General features: G+C 32.0%; 2 protein-coding genes across 7 annotated transcripts in view; one reads left to right on the forward strand and one right to left on the reverse strand.

Annotated features, from left to right (window-relative positions):
* The window catches only part of LOC145313731 (dual specificity protein kinase CLK2-like), a 317,678-nt gene extending 297,591 nt beyond the window's left edge, over positions 1-20,087 (forward strand). The window contains exons 2-7 of the mRNA XM_080153290.1: positions 16,034-16,359; positions 16,794-16,853; positions 17,110-17,470; positions 17,694-17,815; positions 18,077-18,216; positions 18,722-20,087. Of these exons, the coding sequence (XP_080009416.1) occupies positions 16,115-16,359; positions 16,794-16,853; positions 17,110-17,470; positions 17,694-17,815; positions 18,077-18,216; positions 18,722-19,746 (1,953 nt within the window). The 5' untranslated portion in view covers positions 16,034-16,114 and the 3' untranslated portion in view covers positions 19,747-20,087. The remainder of the gene's footprint in view (positions 1-16,033; positions 16,360-16,793; positions 16,854-17,109; positions 17,471-17,693; positions 17,816-18,076; positions 18,217-18,721) is intronic.
* LOC145313730 (uncharacterized) lies at positions 4,561-14,444 on the reverse strand. Of its 6 annotated transcripts, none has more exons than XM_080153289.1 (10): positions 13,344-14,444; positions 12,839-12,949; positions 11,282-11,386; positions 10,664-10,763; positions 9,223-9,309; positions 7,814-7,920; positions 7,174-7,327; positions 6,703-6,881; positions 4,936-6,156; positions 4,561-4,668 (listed from the first exon to the last, which is right to left on the reverse strand). In XM_080153289.1, the coding sequence occupies exons 1-8, from the start codon at positions 13,638-13,640 to the stop codon at positions 6,787-6,789; spliced, it is 1,056 nt and encodes a 351-aa protein (XP_080009415.1). In that variant the 5' UTR covers positions 13,641-14,444; the 3' UTR covers positions 4,561-4,668; positions 4,936-6,156; positions 6,703-6,786. The 6 variants fall into 6 exon arrangements, with proteins under 6 accessions (XP_080009415.1, XP_080009414.1, XP_080009413.1 ...); XM_080153288.1 differs by having other exon boundaries at positions 4,561-4,679; XM_080153287.1 differs by having other exon boundaries at positions 4,919-6,156.
* Positions 20,088-20,971: the final 884 nt, after the last annotated feature.

Here is a 20,971-nt window from a genome sequence, read left to right on the forward strand (position 1 = left end):
TCATAATGCCCTAAGTGGCACTTTAGGGAATGGGAGGGAGAAGTCGACTATTAAAATGTATATAAACACAAGGCTCAATGAAATGCTTAGCATTAAACTATCCAATAAAGCCACGCATGATCCTTAACTTTAATTATATCACCAAAATGATAATTTATGTTTCTTAAAAAGCAAAACCTTGATTTTTTCAGTCAATAGCTCCATGGTTTATTATTTGTGTGGTCATATCTCTTGATAAGTATTGCAAAAAATAAAGTGTACATCATTAGAAACATGCTTTTGGAACCTTAATAATTCTAAAGTACCCTTTAAGAGCACAGGAAAATTTATTACTAGGATAGATACAGTGATATTTTTAGTAGCACAACTACTATAAAACTAGGGTATGTCGAAACGTTCGTAAAACTGTAACTTCCGTATTCATTAGCGGTAGGGGACTTCGGGCCCTCAGGGCTATTAAAACTGATTTTAAACTATGCTTTTAATTCTAATATCTGCGGAAAGCTTTTTATAATACGATGCTTTAAATTACTATGAAAAATATAGAATAAAGATAATCAATAGTGCAGCATCATGAAAAATGAAACATTGGTAATTTTTGCTCTTGGAGTCTTTGCAAGGAAGACATCATCCAAAGTAGCAAAGAATGTAGATTTAAATCAAACACACGAACGTACTACAAAGTAAATTAAGTAGATGATTGTTCATTAGGGTAATTTTCGCTTAAAATCAGAAGCTTATGGGTCAGAAGAATCTTCACAAAAGAAATCGGTCATATGTAATTAGTAGCTGAGGAAATCAATTTTACACACTAGAAATAAAATGTCTTAAAATATTACCGACGATAGACTATTCAAAAATATGTAGATTAGATGCTTGTAGGCCAAAGAAATATTTTACACAAAAATCAGCTATCTGTATCAAATATAAGTAGAGAAAATGACGTCACCCTCGCAGCTCTAAAGAAACATGGGCGATTTGTCAGTAATACTTTTTTTGTTTATAGAAACATGTAAAAGAAAAAGTTCAGGTCCTTTGGCAGAAAATCATGAAAGTATTGTCTGTAAATGACGACTTTTTGCAGAACATTAACCTTAAAGATTGACACAGATTTGGGTTTGTCGCAATAAAAGTTTACTTTCAGAATAAATATTTATTTACGAAACAAATTCAGATTTTAACTATACTATAACATTAATTTTCAAGTAATAACTGAAATTATAGAGAATGATCTTTAACAAATCACACTTTTTATATCTCGTTGCTAATCTGCTAAACTGTATCAACTTAGATTACATATCAGTTTTCTGTTAACATGCACTTATGAGTTGAGATTTAGCTACTCAATAATTTTTCTATTATACATGTTGGTTCAAATAGCAAAGATAGAAATGATAAAAACAATAATTTCTTTTGTTTTAATTTTTAGTCCTATTTCTAGCCCATGCAGGGCAAATCACCTAACCCGATATAACCTAACCTAGCATAACCCATTCTAAAAATACGACAAATCACCCCTTAACGGGCATTGCCACGAAAGGGACTATTCCCCTTATTTGTATAATTTTACAGAACCAATTAAATGATAATCGTATAACGATTTAACTTTATTGGTAATTAACCTTGCCGGTTTAACTATAAGCTTCTATAAGATGAAGACCTCCTTCGGTTCATTGGTTAATGCTTTATTTTACAAGATTTATTAATGAGAAACAGCTTCGCTTTTGAAAACGAATTTGTCCTTGTTTATCAAGATAAACAATAACTGCACGATTAATAGAGTAATGGGCACCAACGCTTTGTACATTTTATAACGCTTTTTTCCGTGTCAAGTGCAATAATATTTGCTTTTACTGCCCTTATTATCTTTTAAGATGGTTGGAGAAAAGATTTCCAGGGTTAAGGTATAGCTATCAGGCGTATTTATATGATTTCATTGGTGGCAGATAAAAGGTTGCCGTTACTAGAGGCGTTGCCTAAAATTTAAAAAAATCATTTGAAATTACATATTTACAGGTGTTCAATTACGATTACCTTATGGACAGGAAATTGAAGGAATTACAAAAGGCGAAGCTTTTCTATGATAATCGTTCGTCTGTCTGTAACGGAGAAATCTTATAGTTAATTTAAGCATGTTATAATTGATCTATAGTGATTGTAACGGAGTGGGGACAAAACACCTAATTTAAAAATGCCTAACTAAAAACACCTAAGTTTAAAAATACCTAATGTTAAAAACACCTACGTTAAAAACACCTAATTTATAAATGCCTAATTTAAAAACGCCTAACTAAAAATGCCTAACTAAAAATACCTAATTTTAAAAATGTCTAATTTTAAAAACGCCTAATTTAAAAATACCTAATTCTAAACTATCTAAACGCCTAATTTAACAATGCCTAATTCTAAAATATCTATTTTTTTCACTAAAATACTTAAAATTTTGATAACAGTAATCCAATTGGCTGAAGGATCTTGCTAGTCATTGAACCAATATGGTTCATCTTTACAATGAAGCTTCCCGTAGTTCATGGTTTATATCGCTTTTGGGGAGGTGACCAACACCTTCCAATGAGAAATGAGAAATGGTCAGGTCAACTATCACCCCCCAAGAAAGCGACGCTACGGCTACTTAGGTTAGGGAAAAAACCAATAAAAATTCATTTTCTTTGTCCTCCAACCTTTGATTTTACTAATTAATTTATTTCTCATGAGTCATGTGAGTTGCCACAAACTAATCATAAAATTTTATTTTTAAAAGCGAAGCTTTTCTATAATTAGGGTTGGTCCGTCCGTACGTCCGTCCATTTTTCTGTTTCAAACTATATTTTGAAGTTTTGGAGGGGGGTCGTAACTCCCTCCCCCCCCCCAGACTTATTGAATTCCCCTCCGCACTGCAATTGCTCCTAGAGGACTCTAGGGGGCGTCGCCGCTGGTTTAATATATTCACCAACAGTTTTAAGATATGCTTAAAATTAGGTTTTTTTAAATTAGGTATTTTTAAACTTAGGTATTTATAGTTAGGTGTTTATAAAATTAGGCATTTTTAAAATTAGGTGTTTTGTCACATTAGGCATTTTTAAAATTAGGTATTTTTAAATTAGACATTTTTAAATTAGGTATTTATAAATTAGGTGTTTTGTCACATTAGACATTTATAAAATTAGGCATTTTTAAATTAGGTATTTTTAAATTAGGTGTTTTGTCCCCACTCCATCGTAACAGTTAGAAACAATGAATAGGCTTGTTTTCATTCTTTGAAAACAAGCCTGTTTTAAATTTTTTTCAACACTTTTTTTTTAGCTTTTTTCCTGTATGTCAGCTTTTTCATTAATTTAAACATGTTAGAATTGTCTATTTCAAACTTTGCATGGATGTTGTCATCCCTGTTTTTGTATAAGCATAAAGTGGCTCACCTGTCTTGCCTCTGTCTCAATATGCCATTTTGTATACAGAACCCGTCAGGCCAAACTCTAGAAAATATTTGCCATTTGCCTGGAGTGTCCGCTAGAGATGAAGTAACTGCATATGCTAATAGTCACCTCCAGAATATTCACAATTATAGGTAACCCATAAATGTCAATGTTCACGTAGGTTTTATAATCATTAACAATCACATTATCACTTGGGACACTCCAGGCAACATAAAAACAATAGGGAATATAAGGACTTTAAATTATCTGGACTTTTAATATATTATTTTTCAATTGGCATAAATTCTTCAGACACTTATTTTCATAATTGATAAAATAATGATAAAATGTTTTTTTGATAAAAGAATAAAATAATCTCAGCCATTTAGAGAAACTTATTGATAAAATACATTATGGTTAAAATGTTTGGCATATTTGTATGAGACATAGATAGGCAATTTGTTGATTGATTGATTGGTGACAAGTTCCATTATTGAGATCTTCTTTCAATATCAGTCTCGGTTTCATTATGGTCACCATCTCCTATCTCGTCACTGTTGCCCTCATCAGGTTATTCTTCACCAGATGTATCCTTAATAATATAAGTATTATCATACAATAATGTTTATGTTATTTACAGTATGACGAAGCTTCTTCTTGTGTATAAATCATTTGTTTACACTCTTGGTCATCCAAACATATACTGCACATGTGAGTATCAGGATTTTATCTTAGACAAGTCATGTTCTAGCAGGAATTTTAAAGGATAAGACAAGATATACATTTCTAATATGAACTAAATTATCTTTGGTTGAAAATATTGGACATACAAGTTTAAAACAAAGAAAATTTTTTAAAAATTCAATTTAAGTACCCAAATTTTTAAGCCCACAAATAAGATAACGGGGGTTATTAACATTGGGTACCAGTGAAATTTACAGTTCAATATCCCTCCTTGTGTTGCATTCACTAATACACTCTGAAACAGGGACAATTTGGCCAGAAGAATCGAAGTAAAAACAGGCCAGAAATAATTCAATTTTTTTATCTTTAAATTTTCTTTAAGAACACTTGTCCGATTTGTTGGGCTGCGCTTTTAAAGGTGATGTGATCCTTGTTTATTTTATTAAGAAAAAATAAAACATAGTTTACTACACAAAATATATATTTCTATTGTTATTCGTTCTACAATTAGGTTCTATAAAACAAATTGGGAAATGCAAAAGATAGACATATAGGTCTAACACAAATTTAGCTAAATTTAACCTTTATAATCAATATTGTGAGCCAATAGGTTTTTTTTAAACAAGGAATGAAATGTGCTTAGTTGCGCAGTTTAGAAAAATATTGGAATTTTTTTTTGAATATTAAGGTGCTAGGTAAAAATATTTTAACGAATAGATTTTAGGAAAAACTTGAAAGTGGTAAGTATTATGGATTTGGGGAATATACCATTTTTTTATGTAGAAGTCTTATTTTAAATCAAAAGAAAGAAATTCAAATACCTAATTGCTATCAATACTAATTTAAGGTTAAAAACAGCTTTTAATTTAAAAGGTTTCTTTTATAAAGACTGCACAGTTTTTGAGCTTAGCAATCTGAAGTAGTAGAGATACTTTATAGTTTGTTAAAATACAAAAAGGTAAAAGCATAATTAAAAATATAAAAGTATTTGTTTCAATATTTCAAAACACGAACATAATTTGTACTATCAATTAAAAAATAAATTGAATGTAAGTATATAAATGGAAAACTACAATTTTTTACGTTTTTTTATAGTAATTTTTATGAATCTTATTGTAGAAAAGATCAATGATAAAGAATATTAAAATCTAAGAAATGAAACCTAAAGTAGGAAGTTTTTTCAGAAGACTACTTTTTCACAAAAATGAAATTTTAATTAAAAAAGATTCTTAGTTTGTTAAAATGGCTTAGATTCTTATTTATTGGGCAAATAATCTATATCTTACGTCTTATAAAAGAGAAATATTTTGATAAATTCAATTACATGAAATCCAGTCTTAAACAAAGTAATAGTAATATTGATCTTTCAGGAACTTTCTATTTTAGAAGATCTTTAGGTATAGGTAGTAATGATTGAATTTTTAAACTCTTACTAATATTACTTTACAACAGGAAAGATTTTCTTAAAACCTTTTCCAGTGTGGCTTCGATACCGATTCGCTACATTAAAACTGTTTCTCATACTGAAAAATCATGTATAGCATCGTATTACAGACAGTTAAATTTGCCATGAATATTAGAATAAAAGCATAAAACTAAGATTTCGGCCCCTCGGGGACTAAAAACTGGTTTTAATCTAAGAATTTTTCATTTTAATATCTCTTGAAAGCTCTCTATAATACGAAGCGATAAGTAACTATTACAAAATACTAGAGTAAAGTCTCTTTTACAAAATGTAAGATGAAGACTACTTGCCGTTATATAAAGGGGGAGGTGGATGTGCCACTTTATGAAACCAAAAGTAAAACGCGCATGATCTCAGCCCATAAAAGAGTTATAGCTATAAAAATTCGGCACAGCAGTTGCTTTTGTGAAGAACAGTATGGAACTGTGAAGAAACGGCGGCGGCATAACTCTTTTATGGGCTGAGATCATGCGCGTTTTACTTTTGGTTTCAAAAAAATGGCACATCCGCCTCCCCCCTTTTAATGCCTAAAAACAGAAATACTTTAGATTTTTATTACAAAGGTTGAGTAAAAACATGTGTCCATCTATATGTCTACACAAATAAACATCAATCCATTTATGTACCAACGGATAATGCAGCAGAAGAAAAACTTTTCTACACCAACTTTTCGCAGTTCAATAAAACGTTTCTCTAGCATTTTTTTTCTTTAAAAGAATCAAATAATAGAAATAGTAAAATAGTTGTCAAACCAACAATTTAACATGTCTCAAATTACATACTTTAAGGGGCAAAAAATTGACTTGAAATATTGTTCTCCAGATGCATTATCCTTAGTTCCTAGTTTAACTACTCAAATTTATATAATCTTTATTCTTTTTATCTTTTAATACAAAATTTAAATCATGATCAAAATTCAGGAAAGAACATTTTATGTAAAGATAAAATAATTTGCCTCCAACTTTTTGCTGTTGTTTTCAGTATATCATAACTATTATGATGTTATTGTTATCAGCAATGATTTTAAATCGAAAAAAGTTGGAGACAAAATAGCTGATCTTCATATGAAAAATGCCTTCCTACAAAAAATTACTTTAAAAACGACTTTAATATAACACAACATGTATTCTGTGTAAACACATGGATAGAAAATATTAAAAATTGGGGGGAAGGTTTAGTTAAATCCAAACAGGTTTATATAAAAAAAATCTATTTTGATGTTAGTTATTGAGTAGCATCGGTGTCAGGATAAATCTCTGTAGCCAGCCATTGAGTGGGACCTGAAGTGCTTCGGGAACACACAAACTTTACGGCATCACCTGAAAAAGAAGGGGACATTAAAATAATGTAAATTTGCAAGTTTCTAAAAAAAGTTAAATAATAGTAGGAATTTCTTTCATTTATTGATTTGTTTGTAAAACTATATAAAATGACGTGTTATTAAAATGGATTGTGGGATGACACGGAAAGATTTTATTTCAGACATAAACTTGTAAAAATGAAGCTACAGTAGGTATTACAATTTAGATTTTAAATTAAGGTAAAATGAAATACCAAAAATATTATTGATTTAAAACCTAGGTACTAAGTAAATTAATCACAAGGTTTTACCTTCTTTAAAATGATTCCGAATGTCTTGGGTAGAAAATATTGTCTGATTAGATTGAAACCAAACGGATTGTAAGTGATTAGGCTGCCTGTACCACCAAATTAGAAGAGTTTTGTCAGACAATAAACGAGCTACAATTCCACGACCTCTAGCCACCTAAACATTATCATTTATATAAATAGTTAATAAGACTAATTGAAATGAAAAAACACAACCAAGTTCTATAAGGCCAATTTTCCTTTCTTGTTAGATTGTATATTTTAAATAGCGGATACGCCCCTAGTGACCTTTGAAGGGAAAAAGATGAAGTCGACCCACTCCCTTTCAATTGTAGATTATTTTTAAAAAGTATAAATCAATTATTTTTTTTTTTTTTTTGGGGGGGGGGGTTCTTTTTTTTAGGGCGATGATCTTGAGAGGATGGTGGTAACTTCTCCCCAAATAGTTATAACTTCCCAGGACCTATGAGAAGCTACACTGTAAAGAAGAACAATATGGGTTCAGCGGTCACAGAGATCCTTCGGAACGTAAAGGTAGACAGACACAAGCACAAACAGGACCTGTTACTTTTCAAATACTTTAAATCCACATACACCAAAGGCTGGAATTGGGCAACTCATGAAAATATAAGTATGAACGCACCTGTTCCTGGAGACCACAATTAGAAATAGATTTAGTTAAAGTCAAACTATTATTTGAATTTAAAGAATCAGAACCAGATCCCTCTGTTGATATACTTTCAGAACTTCCTAAAATAAAAATAAATACATCATTATTTGATTAGTAAACTAAAATAAACCGTCCAAGGACAGAATTAATAAAGCTAAAAACATTGACCAAAAGTAAAATTAAAAGAATCCATTATTTATCTTAAATAAATTCAATTTAGATTTTTAATACAGATACCTAGTGAAAAAAAAGAATTACAATAGGTACATTTATACTTTGCTAGGTAATTTAGATGCTTAACTTCAAAACTTTTGTAAATTACCTATTGGCTTTACTTACTGCTTATTTTCGAATAGTTAAAATCCCAGGACATTGAATTATTTAATGTCAATTAGACAAGAATACAAATACAGGGTGCGGCACATAAATCCGGACTTTTTTAAACGGCCATAGCATCCAAACTACTTGACCAATCAGGACGTTAGACCCCACTATACAAAGCTTAGATAATGACCTATTAGCACAAAAAAATCTTTGGACGAAGATGGACGTATATTACGAGCTGGCCGCGCATATGTTCAACAAGGCAGATTCGAAATGCGCAGGTGGTTTAATCTTGATTCTCGACTAGGGCCCACTAAATCTGACCTCAGCCCATTTGTAGGTGAGATATGCATATGAAACTTGCTGGAGATACTGTTAGATACATAAGTAAGACCTAGAAAAGACTAGAGCTTGCTATCTGAAATGGCTTGGCCGTAGTACTCCAGCAAAGTGAAAAATTGTTGATATTTCTCGGTTTTCGATTTAAGGGACCCATATGGAACTTTAAAACTCATTTTAGACTATAAATTGCGCTGACAACCCTAGCTTAATCGTCATGCCATTTCCAAAAAGGTAAAAAACGTCGTTATAGCTCAACTGTGGTCCAAATGAGAGCCTCCGTGTCTAAGGGTAGCTTGAAAGTTGTGTTAATTTGGACCCTGCGGTTACTCACGTTTCTAAGGAAATGTGGCCTCCCAGCAGCTTGATCTTAATTCAATGGACTTTTGGGCCTAAAGCTACTTTGAAGCATGGACCAATAGACGTGCCCATATCACAAAGACCTCCCTCATTGCCACTATCAAGGAGAACTTCGCCAGCTTGGACAGGTACATTTTGACCTGGGCCTACCGGCGGTTGAGGAGGCGGGTAGAGGCAGCGAATGAGACTGGCGGCCATTTTTTTTAATAATCTAAAAGTCAAATACCTAATTTGCCTCTCAGTTTTTAAAATTCAATAAAATCTTTAAAATTGACGATTTTATGTTCATTTGTTTAAAAATTAGAAAAAGTCCGGATTTATGTGCCGCACCCTGTATACTAAAGTATCGACTACTATACCTGTTGAGCCTATTGAACCACGGCGTCCTGAAATACCAACTGGTGGAGCAGAGGAACCAATAAGACTATCGTCAAAAGGTTTTTTCCCTAAAATAAATTATTAGGCATATAAAATCTATTTTGACTAGGCTGGAAGGAATATTCTATCTCTTGTAATATTAAGTTACTATGTATTGATTGAACTAAATAAAAGTCTATTTTTAGTTGGTGAAGTCTACCACCTCTATTTTAAAGGGGACTATCTACGAACAAGAGCATGGGATTCTAAGCATCAGTGATTCTAAATATTTTTTTTGTGAGAATATACTAGACACAAGTTTAATATCGTTATATCAACTAAATAAATTAAGTTTCACTATGGTTTTCTATTAATAAAACTTTGAAATATTAAGCATTTTATGACGAAATATTATCAAATGTTTTGTTGAGTTCAACAGTTAAAATAAAATAATACGCCAAAACATAATCAAATGCTATAAATTAGGAAAGTACACTAATAAAACTAATAATAATATACATAGATTGATGTGAACCTTTTGATTATTAATGTAAAAACAAAAAAAGGTCAATAAAAAAATCCTCTAAAAGTTGTGTAAAAATGAAATTTAAGTGAATTATGACGTTAGCAGAGAGTTTTGCAATTTAATTAGAACCAAGTTTTATTATAATCCAAAACAGAGTGGGATGTATTTCACTTACGAGCAAGTTACTGTTCATAAGTAGCGCAAAAATTAATAAGCTTACATTTGAAAAAGCTGCTAAATTTGATTAAGACCGTAAATAAGAAGTCAAGAAGATATTTAAGCTTTAGCATCCACATAGTTAGAATAATCTACACAATATATATATAAGACCTCTTGCAGCGACAAACTCAGTTTTGTTTAGAAACTGAGACAGACAGACATACATATAAATAGTTGAATAGTAGATGCGCTAATAAAAATACTAAGTTTTTAAGGTAATGGTCATATTCTAATTATAGTAGGATAAGTTTAAAGGCACTTTTAATTCTATGTAGTTTAATTTATGGTCTGTACGTTTTTTCTAACTTTTAAAACTATTAAATAAAGGAAGAGCACCTAAAAATATCAGGGTTTCGGATCCGCATTTTTGTATGCGGATCCGGATCCTTGACAATAAAAATAAAATCCCCAAATTTTTCAAAAAAATTTTATTCTTTAATTCGAAATCAAAAATACTTTTAATTTTCAAGTCTGAACCTAAATTGGCTCTCATCAAGAGAATGTCTGAGATTTTATATAAATTTAGGTAGATTTTTCCATTTTTTCCGCATTTTTTTGAGTCCAAGGAACCGGATCCTTGGACTCAAAAATATGCGGATCCTTGCAGATCCGGATCCGAAACCCTGAAAAATATAAATGTGGACAAAAATGAATTTATTTTAGGAAAAATCTTTCAATTTGAAATCCATATAATTTACCTTTCCAAACAGTTGTAGCAAACCAAGAACAAAAATGTGGGTTATCTGAACTATCTTGAGGTATTGCTTCAAATTGAACTGGATCACCATCACTTAATATCTAAATAATAATAAATTAGTATTTACAAGAGTATCAATATGATAATTGTGTTCATCACACGGAAAAGGGAAATCAAATAACTCTAGAGTAAAACAAGGAATTAAAAGCATTGAAAATGTTTCCTACTGCTTTTAATTCCGTCGAAAAGCGTGAGGGGAATGCCTAGACCTATTAATATTCACAATACATTACCACTAACAGTTAATTTAAAGACAAGTAACGTGCAATCAATTAAAGGGTCGTTTGTCTACATGACATTGGCGGAATGATTTTTTTATTATTTTCTCTAGAATTTCAAACTTATAGATCAAATATCTGGGATAAAAAAAAAGTTTATTGTCTTCTGGTAACGTTTTACTAGTCATTTAAAGACAATAAATACACATATTGAAAAGAATATTGATGTTTACTATTAATCTTAACTCAAATGCACAACTATTGACTTAAAATAACTCGTTTTTTGAATTATATCCTGAATAAAAATTCAAGTATGGATAAAAAAAAATAAAGAAACTTACTTGATCAAGGGATTGTTTAGTCCCTAATCTTTTTTCAAAAACATAAAATTTGCTAGCAAGAAATAGAACACGTTCTTCGGAACCATCTCGTTCAAATACCAAAACTCCTTTCCTGTTTTCAATTTGCACATTGATTAAATAAAGTGTTATTATGAATACCTATCCTATCCTTATATAAAAGTAAAATGATGTCGCTAATTGTGTGACTTATATGGATCTCCTTGACAATGAAGCTTCCTTTAGGTCCCGGGAGGGTAACTCGACCCTCCCAAAAGAGAAATAATCCCAGGAAAAAAACTAACGTATTTTTTTTATTTTACTTCTTAAAACTAAATTGGTAAGTGGAGGGCTGACTTACCCCACCCCATAGCCATTAATACAAATTTTCCAAATAGTTTTACAAATTTAAAATGAAGAAATAAAATAAATGTTTACTTGCTTTTTAGTCAGTTGCTTTTTAGCCAGTTTGAATAAAGTTCCATCAAATTACAGCAACTAAGCCGCTTCGGGGTTATTTTACTTAAAGGGACTGTGAACGTAAATTTTTCTCATCTTAATATCAAATCTTTACATTATCTCATTCATAATATCTCACAGATAGAGCAAAACGCGCTTTTGTTTGCTTAAAAAACGGCCTTTTCCGACGATTTTTATAAGGTACGGGGAAAGGAAGAAATTTTCCGTATTATATAAAATGTGCATTAAATTGCTTTTTTCTCCCATTATAGCTAAAATTAAACTTTTTCACATAGTTCTAGATTTTTCCTAACAGTTAAGCTGCCTTTTAACATAATCCTTGCTTTAATCCAATGTATAGTTACTTAGAAATTGATAAAATAAGCAATATCTTTTTATTGAAAACCAAATACAATAACAAAGCCAGAAACAGGTTTTTTATTAGTATCCAATTAACTTTAAATGGCCCATCTCTCGCCCACCATTAATTACAAATTTGTAAATAATAAAGACGCAATATTTCTTTATAAACAGTCTGATAAAAGTGTAAACTAATTCTCCAAAGTGGGTTATTTATTGTTCAACACAATAAAAAAGGATATTATTATTTTATATAACCTATGAGATTCAACCCTTTGTAGACAGTGAGGTATTTTTTTGTCAATAATATGAATTTAAAATATGTCTTTATTACCTAATTACTACGTTATAAAAAAACGAATTGGCAATTTTATAGCATAAAATAAACCCTTAACAGTAAGTAAATTGTTTCAACTATATATGACAAGTTAAATATCCCTACAAACATTATAAGAAACAAAAACGTGAAATGTGCTTAGTAAATGTTAAGATTTGATAATCAGATGAGAAATTTTTACGTTCACACTCCCTATAAGAGCCTTAACTAACCTAACCTAACCAAACTTAACCTATTACAAAAAAAGTAGCAACTTTGTTAATTGGTTCAAACCATCACTGGATTAATTCCATATCTACAACCATCTATTTTTTTAGATCTATTTACTTTTTAGCTGTTTATAATCTATCTTACTGTTAATTGAAAGTATTTACAAATAATAAATGTTAAAAATTCAATGTGTGTCCTTTCCTAGGAAATACTTCTGAAATATAACCAGTGCCTTGAATTGCGGCTGGTCTACCCGTTTTAACTCCCTGCATATGATCTTTAGCAGCTACTTTTGATTGGCTAGCCTGAACAAAAAAGAAATTGTTAAAATAATTGAAAAAAAAGAAAAAAGTAAATTAGATTTCACTATGTAATAATTTTGTGTAATTTCTTTAAAACATATTTTAGACTCTTAACCCCCCCCCCCCCCTCCAAATTTTTGAAGATTTTTTTTATTTCTAGCTACTGCGGAAGCCCTATGTTCTAACCCTGTGGGGCTAAACTAAAATCACTACAAAAATGTGTTTATCTGCTTAGTTTGTCAATGGACCAGATGTCGATATAAGGAACTCAAATACGTAATTTTCAATACATTTAATTTAAAAAGACAATTCATAACTAGAATTACTTATTATGGCGCACTAGTTTTCGGACATGCTATAATGTTAGAGCAGCTGCGCAACTAACAAGAAAACCTACCTTCCACGCGCGCATGGCGTAATAATTGCATTTATCTTTGCCCTGGCCAAAGCCGCCTTTGTCGTACACATGGCCGTCAAACTCAACAACATCGCCGACTTTCAAAATATCACTCATTAGTTTTTGTTCGTCCACCGCCTGACCGTCAATTAGAAACTTATGTACAAGTAAAATTGCCTTTTCTTCTTTGCCGTTAAATTTAAAAGCAAGGATGGCTTTACTTGGATACACTATTTCTCTAACGGTACCCGTTATCCCGAAAATGTATCGGTTTAGATCGTTTGCTGTACTCGTCATTTCTTAATTCTATAATAAATTAAATATTTAGTTAATATAACACTAGACTTTAAAAGATAATCACTTAATCAAAAAATATTTCTAAAGATTTATAGCTGATTAATACAACAAAAAATCTTTTTCAGAGTGAAATCTATTCATAAAACTCAAAATAATTTTAATATAAATTATTAAGAAGTTCATTAAAATGAGATTATAACCATTAACTAGAAAAACTTATTTGTAAACAAATGATTTCTTGAGAATTTATTCATCCTTTCTATACCTGAGATTGCAATTTTTCCAGAAGACATTTATCAATATTATATTAAGATTCATTTTCAAAAATTTAAATAATTAAAAGAAAATATCAAAAAGGTTCATTGAAAACAAGAATACTATATAACTAGAAAAGCTGAATTATAAAGAAGATTAATTTCCCAAGAATTAGTTATACTTGGAATCATGATTCATATTAAACAATATATACACATACATATTTAATATTACCTATTTTTACAAAAAAAACCTCTGATTTTAAGATAAAGTTTTTAAAAAGTAAAAGAATCAATCATTATTTGGAAATAACAAGATTTCATCTTTTACGTCACAAAATTGAACCATATCCGTTATCTTTTGAAAAACCATTTATTCTACTTATTAAACAAAATATAGATATAAACTATTAAAGAAAATGATAAATATAGTTATTCTAAATACAATTTCACTTGTGAATTAAACAGAAATAAGTTATAACTTGGATTTTAAGCAATAAAATTAATATTGTTTACGTTTTGAAACATTAAATAGAAGGGAAAGAGACCACTTTACTCTGTGTGTGCAGTGCTAGTTGTTGGTGTGTGTTTATGGGCAGTGTGTGTGGTGTGTGTGTGTGTGTGAGTGTGTATTGTTCTGCCCTTCTCTTCTGTTGTGTACATTCTGATATTACTCTGTACGCTCTTTACCTTCCCTTTCCAGAAGATATTCAATACACTTCTCCTTTCGAGGCAGGTAGTAGACCAGTTTTTATAGCAATAACACTAAACAGTCTTTTTTCATGAGTTAATATCTAATACTTTAAATATCACAATTAAAGAGGAAAACAAAAATAAGTATTTTTTTTTTATCAAATTATAAAATAGAGAAAAAAAGAACTTTTTTGTTTAAAAACTGATGTCTAAAGATTGCCGCAAAACACAATAAAATTATTAGCAAAAACGTCTTTTTTTGCACATGTAATAATATTTTATTCTATAGAAATACCTCCACAAAACATTTATACAAATTATTTCTTTTCAGTCTTTCGAAATGATTTTAAAACTTTTTCTTTTTTTTTCTTTATTCTCTTAAAACTTATACAAAAGACGACATTTTTAAACAATATTACGCGGCAATTTTGCGCAATGTAAACGCCAAAGACTATTTCATATAGAGTTCCAATGTTTACATTTTAAAAGCTAAATTTGGAAAATCTGGCATGCTTTGGACCTTTTTAAATGCCTATTTCTATGATTAAATTTAAATTGCAACACTTTAAAAAAGATATACTATACAAATAACGTGTATTTTTCAAAATAAGTTTATATCATGTGATGAAATAGATGTTCTATATATTTTAATCTTTTATTAAACTCTTTAATTTGTCTGCTGCTGTTTTCATGCTTTACGTAATCAATAATTTTAATGATGCTATTTATGATATGAAATTATAAAAATATGAAATTTACAGCTTAAATTATTAATTTTTAAAACATTATATAAAGATTATTTCGAAATTTAGGTTTTATTTAGAAAAGTCGAAATTATAGACGAAAAAAAGTAACTGTTTCTAAAAATTGATTTTTTTTTGTAGATAGAACTAGTTAGGTATATATAAGCTGTATATGGTATTAATTCCAAATATAACCTTCAATTACGTACCTACCAAATTAGAATAAATATTTTTATAATATATAATTTATACTTTTTTTCACAATAATTATGCATTTTTTAAAAATATCAAACGTTTGATTAAATTGAAAGCATAAGTTATTGATTGATTGAAATTACTAAGTATATAAAGTACAAAAACATATTTTTAAAATTTATTCTTAACATGTTATTTTTTACGGATGTGTTCTGTTAGTTTTTGTAAAATTTTATAAATCAGATATCAAAATTCAGTGAGTAAGCCAATCAGCCTTAATAAATGCCTACAATTTAAGTTACTAACCCTGCTGCACGAAGAGGCCAGGCCTATTCAAATTGTATTTCCCCTTCAGGGGCTGTGGAAATCTCTTGTTGGTATTAGTCGTTCTAATAAAACTGATTATAAAATGGACGGTTGACTAGACGAAAATATTAAGTTATGTTGCTGTTATTTTTAGATAAACATTTCCTTTAATATCCTACAATTAATGTTGATTGTGTATTTCAGAAGTAATATAAGATCTCTCAAAACTTCTCAATTTGACAGACATTTTTCCAACCCGAAAATTGCGTCCCACGAAGCCAGCATGGGGTCGGAAAACACAAGATCTAGACGTCATACAGCCCCACGACGTAGATCAAATTCGTATGGAGATTGTCGAGACAAACGCAGTGGAAAAGACCGACGCGAATACGCGGACCAAGATCGCAAGGATGAGGTACGGCAAAGCCGCAAACGGACGCGGGACCAAGTCACGCCAGTTCCTGCTAAACGGTACAGGTCGCGATCTCTAGAACGGGAAAGAGAGGAATATGAGTTTCCTAGCAACAGGTACACATTACTTAAACATTACACTATTAAAATTGTTAAGTCAAATATGTAAATAGATATATTATTAATTTAGTGTTACACCAGATTTTAACGTACTAATGCTGGCAAATAGCTAAAATAATATTACCCCCTCCCCCCTCTACTCTATCCATTCTCCTACTTTTAACTGGCTAATAAATGAGCCCCATATTAGCAACCTAAATTGACGACAAATTTTCCCCTGTCAATATATCCACGTATTCTATATTCATTAATATTTATTATAAATAATTCCCGCTCTCAATTTCCTTTCAATAAATAAACAAAGAAACAATTTACCTAATACTAAAACAGGTTCAATTTTAGCCGTTACTTGTGCAATAATGTGTTGGTATAGGATTTTTTTTTTGTTGAAAATCCTGATAAAAGGTTAAATTGCGATTTTGATTGTTTAGACATCATGGAATGGAGGCGTATGAAGAAAGAGTTGTGAGAAGGGTCAGGTCTGGTTCTAGGTAAAATACAGTTTCTAATGCTTAAATAATAAACATGCCAAAGCTCGTGTATTTTAATCGTTGGTTGTCTAAATCAAATGGATCAAATGATCATGAACTTGGATACATCAAAATAAGAGATTGTAAAGTAAACATCCTTTTGATCTACCTGATATGTATATATAACATTTACCTATCCATGTTTCATTTTTCCTCAAAATTTAAAAATTATATATTTTGAGATTTGCAGATGTGCAACTGAATATTTTTTCCCTAGGGATCGTAACGTGAGAAGATATGATTCCGGACACAGCAGAGATTCCAGGCGGGACAAAGATGCAGACTACAGGCGAAGAGGTGACAGTAGGACTGATTCAAGGCGGAGGGGCGGGAGTAGAACGGATTCTAGACGGCGGGGTGGAACCCGAACAGATTCTAGACGAAGAGCTGGAAGTAGAGCCGATTCACGGCGTCGAGCGGGTAGTAGAGGAGGCGAAGATTCGAGAAGACGTGGTGGCAGTAGGGCGGATTCTCGACGTAGAGGCGGAAGTAGGCGAAGCAACAGGCTACAGGAAGCTGCAATCAGAGATGGTCAAAGGTGGGAGAAGGACCACGAACATGTCAGACGTGGAGAGCAGGTATACAAAAAGAAACTGTATAATTTAATGCTGTTTGGATACGATTAAAAAATAAGTTTAAAACTAATTTTCAAAACTATCTTATCCTAATGTATTCATTAAACATTAATGTAATTCAAATCTTTACCTGCCTTGCTTTTCTCTCCCATTAATTTTGATAAGCATTTCTTTAAAAAATCTAAAATTCAATGTTGAGCAAAAATGAATTTCTTTTGATTTGTAGGATGCTGATTATGAGAGAAATAGAAGACGTGAGAATGGAGATCACCGTCACATGGAAATGAGTCGTCAACAACACAGAGAGAACAGTAGGCAGCATAGAGAACCCAGCAGACAACATAGCAACAGGAAAATAATATGTTATACTTATTGTTTTAGTATGTTTATCAAGCTTCAAAAAAGATTTATTAATAATAAACAAAGAGGTGAAGAATAAGTGATAAGATTTGTAAGTTTTGGGAGAGGTCAATGGAAAAAAAATATTTTCCGCTTCATGACAAGAAAGATTTTTAACCTTGATAGGTATGTAGTTAAGCTTTGTCGGACCTCTTTAAGGGATTTTTCTTTTTAATAAGAATTATTATATAACATGTTTCATTTACCAATCAGAACGCATAGAGAAGCTAAAAAGCGGTCCCGCAGCCGCTCTTACCGCGGTACCGCCAAGAGAAGTCGGAAAGAGTCTCGCAAGGAGTCGCGAGCTCCCGTAGAGGATGATGAAGAGGGACATCTCATATTTTCTAAAGGCAGGCGGAGATTAAAACCTAATATCTAAACTGATATCTATCTATATTTTTTAAGAGGATGTTTTCTTAGGTCATAGTTCGTAGTTCATAAGACAACAAGTATGGGGGAGGGAAAATTAGGACTATCATACATATAAATAGTAATAACAAAAAAGAAGTTTTTTTTACCTATTGAGAATAGAGGATTTAGACAATTTTAGCTTTATGATTTTTAACATTCAATGATTTTTAGTATACTTTCAAAGTTTCTATATATAGGTAGTTGATATATGTAAGAATAGATTGTTGAGAATGATATATACGTTAGAAAAATTGATTTTTCAATGTATGATCTGATATCTTTTGAAATTCTCATCACACTATGACCTTATAGTTATTTTAAACAAGGTTAATTTGCAGACGGACGTACGGATATATCTTAATTATAGATAATATTTTCAATTAAAGATTATAATTTATTTTAATATTACAATTTAAAGGTTAAATCTCTGTTTAATTTTTAAAGGTGATATAATACAAGATAGATATAGAATCTTACGAGAGCTTGGTGAGGGAACCTTTGGCAAAGTTGTAGAATGTGACGACATGGCCAGAAATAAGCGCATTGCAATTAAAATCATCAAAAATGTCAAGAAGTACCGTGATGCGGCCAAGCTTGAAATCAATGTCCTTAAGAAGTTAGCCGGCTATGATCCTGATTGTAGATTTAAGTGTGTTCAGATGTATGATTGGTTTGACTATCATGGCCACAAATGCATCGCCTTCCAACTGCTGGGCAAGAGCGTCTTTGACTTCCTGAAGGATAATAATTACGAGCCCTACCCCATTGAGCATGTGCGCAGCATAGCATATGAGCTGACACTAGCGGTCAACTTTATACATGAACACCACCTTACCCACACTGATCTGAAGCCAGAAAATGTGTTATTCTACGACAGCAGTAAGACTAAGATTGACAAAAAGACGCGGAAAGAAATCCTGCTCAATCCTGAGATCAGGTTGATTGATTTTGGCAGCGCCACGTTTGATCACGAGCACCACTCGTCCATCATTCAGACACGTCATTACAGAGCCCCAGAGGTTATCCTGAAGCTTGGTTGGGATCAGGTCTGTGATATCTGGTCCATCGGGTGCATCATTATTGAATTAGCCCTGGGATACATGCTATTTGATACACATAGTAGCATGGAACATTTAGCTATGATGGAGCGCATTCTGGGGCCTATTCCAAAGGATATGGGCCTTAATTCTGGCACTTCTTACTTTACAAAAAGTGGCAGCCTTGACTGGGACATAGAGTCCAAGGAGGGTAGATATGTGAGGCGTAAGGTGAAACCTTTAGAGCGTTACATACCCAAGGAGGAGAGGGAGAATCGTGACTGGTTGGACATGTTTGACTTGATCCGCCAGATGTTGGAGTATGATCCTAAGAAACGCATTGGCCTACCGGTCGCCCTTAAACACCCCTTCCTTGAAAAGTACAACCTGCGCAAGCCTTCCCGATCTAGTAGTGGTTATGAGTCAAGATAAGATAGATGGGTTTAGAGGGACAGACAGACAGATATGGTTATACATTAGCCTTCCATTCTTCATTACATTATACATAGTAAATTCATATTTTTGTGTAGAAAATTAACATGAAGTTGATGTTCACTAGTTCATAAATTGTATTTTATGTCGTATATATACAGGGTTGTCGAATTGGGCACTTTTTTTGATATTGGGCGGCCCAATTGCCCAAAAGGGTTTTGGGCGGGTTTTGGGCGCCCAAAAGTGGTTTTGGGCACCCTTTTTGGGCAAATGTCGTAAAAAGCATATAAAAAGGATATAAAATAGCCTAAAACCATACCTAGACTTATTATTTGAAATAAAATAGCCTAAACCCATCTCAGGACCTTTAAAAGCTCCACTGGAAAGGAGAACCATATCGGTTCAGCAGTTAGCGAAATCCTTCTCTAGATACAAAAAAGCTTACAAATTTATATAGTTAACTAGCGGCTACGGCCCTAGAGGCCTCTAGGGGCACTTGAGGAGGGAAGAGTCAAATTCGATAATCCAATTATTATATTAGATTTGAAGTAAAAAAAATTTGGGGGGGGGGGGGGAATTTTTTTTTTTGGGGGGGGGGGGCGGGGTGGGGTATTATTTTTAGTTTAAAATATTTTTAAAAAAGTTTTTGGGGGAGTGTAATTTTTTCTAGGGGCGATTTCTCTTAGGAGGGTGCTGGTACCTCCCCCAAAATAGTTATAAACCTTCCAAGAACCTGTGAGATCCTTCGGTACAAACATACAGACACACAACCAAACAGACACACATCCTGTTACTTTAGTATAAGGACTAGCGGCTACGCCCCTAGAGGCCTCTAGGGGCACTTGAGGATGGGGGAGTCGAATTTGATTACCCAATTTCTTATTTTAGATTTTAAAAGAAAAATTTTAAAAAACATTTTTGGGGGGTGGAAAATTTTTTTTTTTTTGGGGGGGAGGGGATGCCCTCCTATCATTTTTGATTTTAGTTTTAAAATAAAAAAAAAAACATTTGGAGGGGGTAGGAATTTTTAATTTTTGGGGGGGTTGGGGGTGTCCCACCCCCAAAGAATATAGTTATAAAACTTCCCGGGACCTACGAGAAGCTACCCTGTTAAGGAGAACCCGATCGGTTCAGTGGTTAGCGAGATCATTTGGGACACACAGACAAACATCCTGTTACTTTAGTATAAGGATATCACCCAAAAAAACAGGCCCGCCCCCCCCCC

Source organism: Acartia tonsa, chromosome 3, assembly GCF_053477335.1.
Source record: "Acartia tonsa isolate MP-2025a chromosome 3, ASM5347733v1, whole genome shotgun sequence".
Taxonomy (NCBI): Eukaryota; Metazoa; Arthropoda; class Copepoda; order Calanoida; family Acartiidae; genus Acartia; species Acartia tonsa.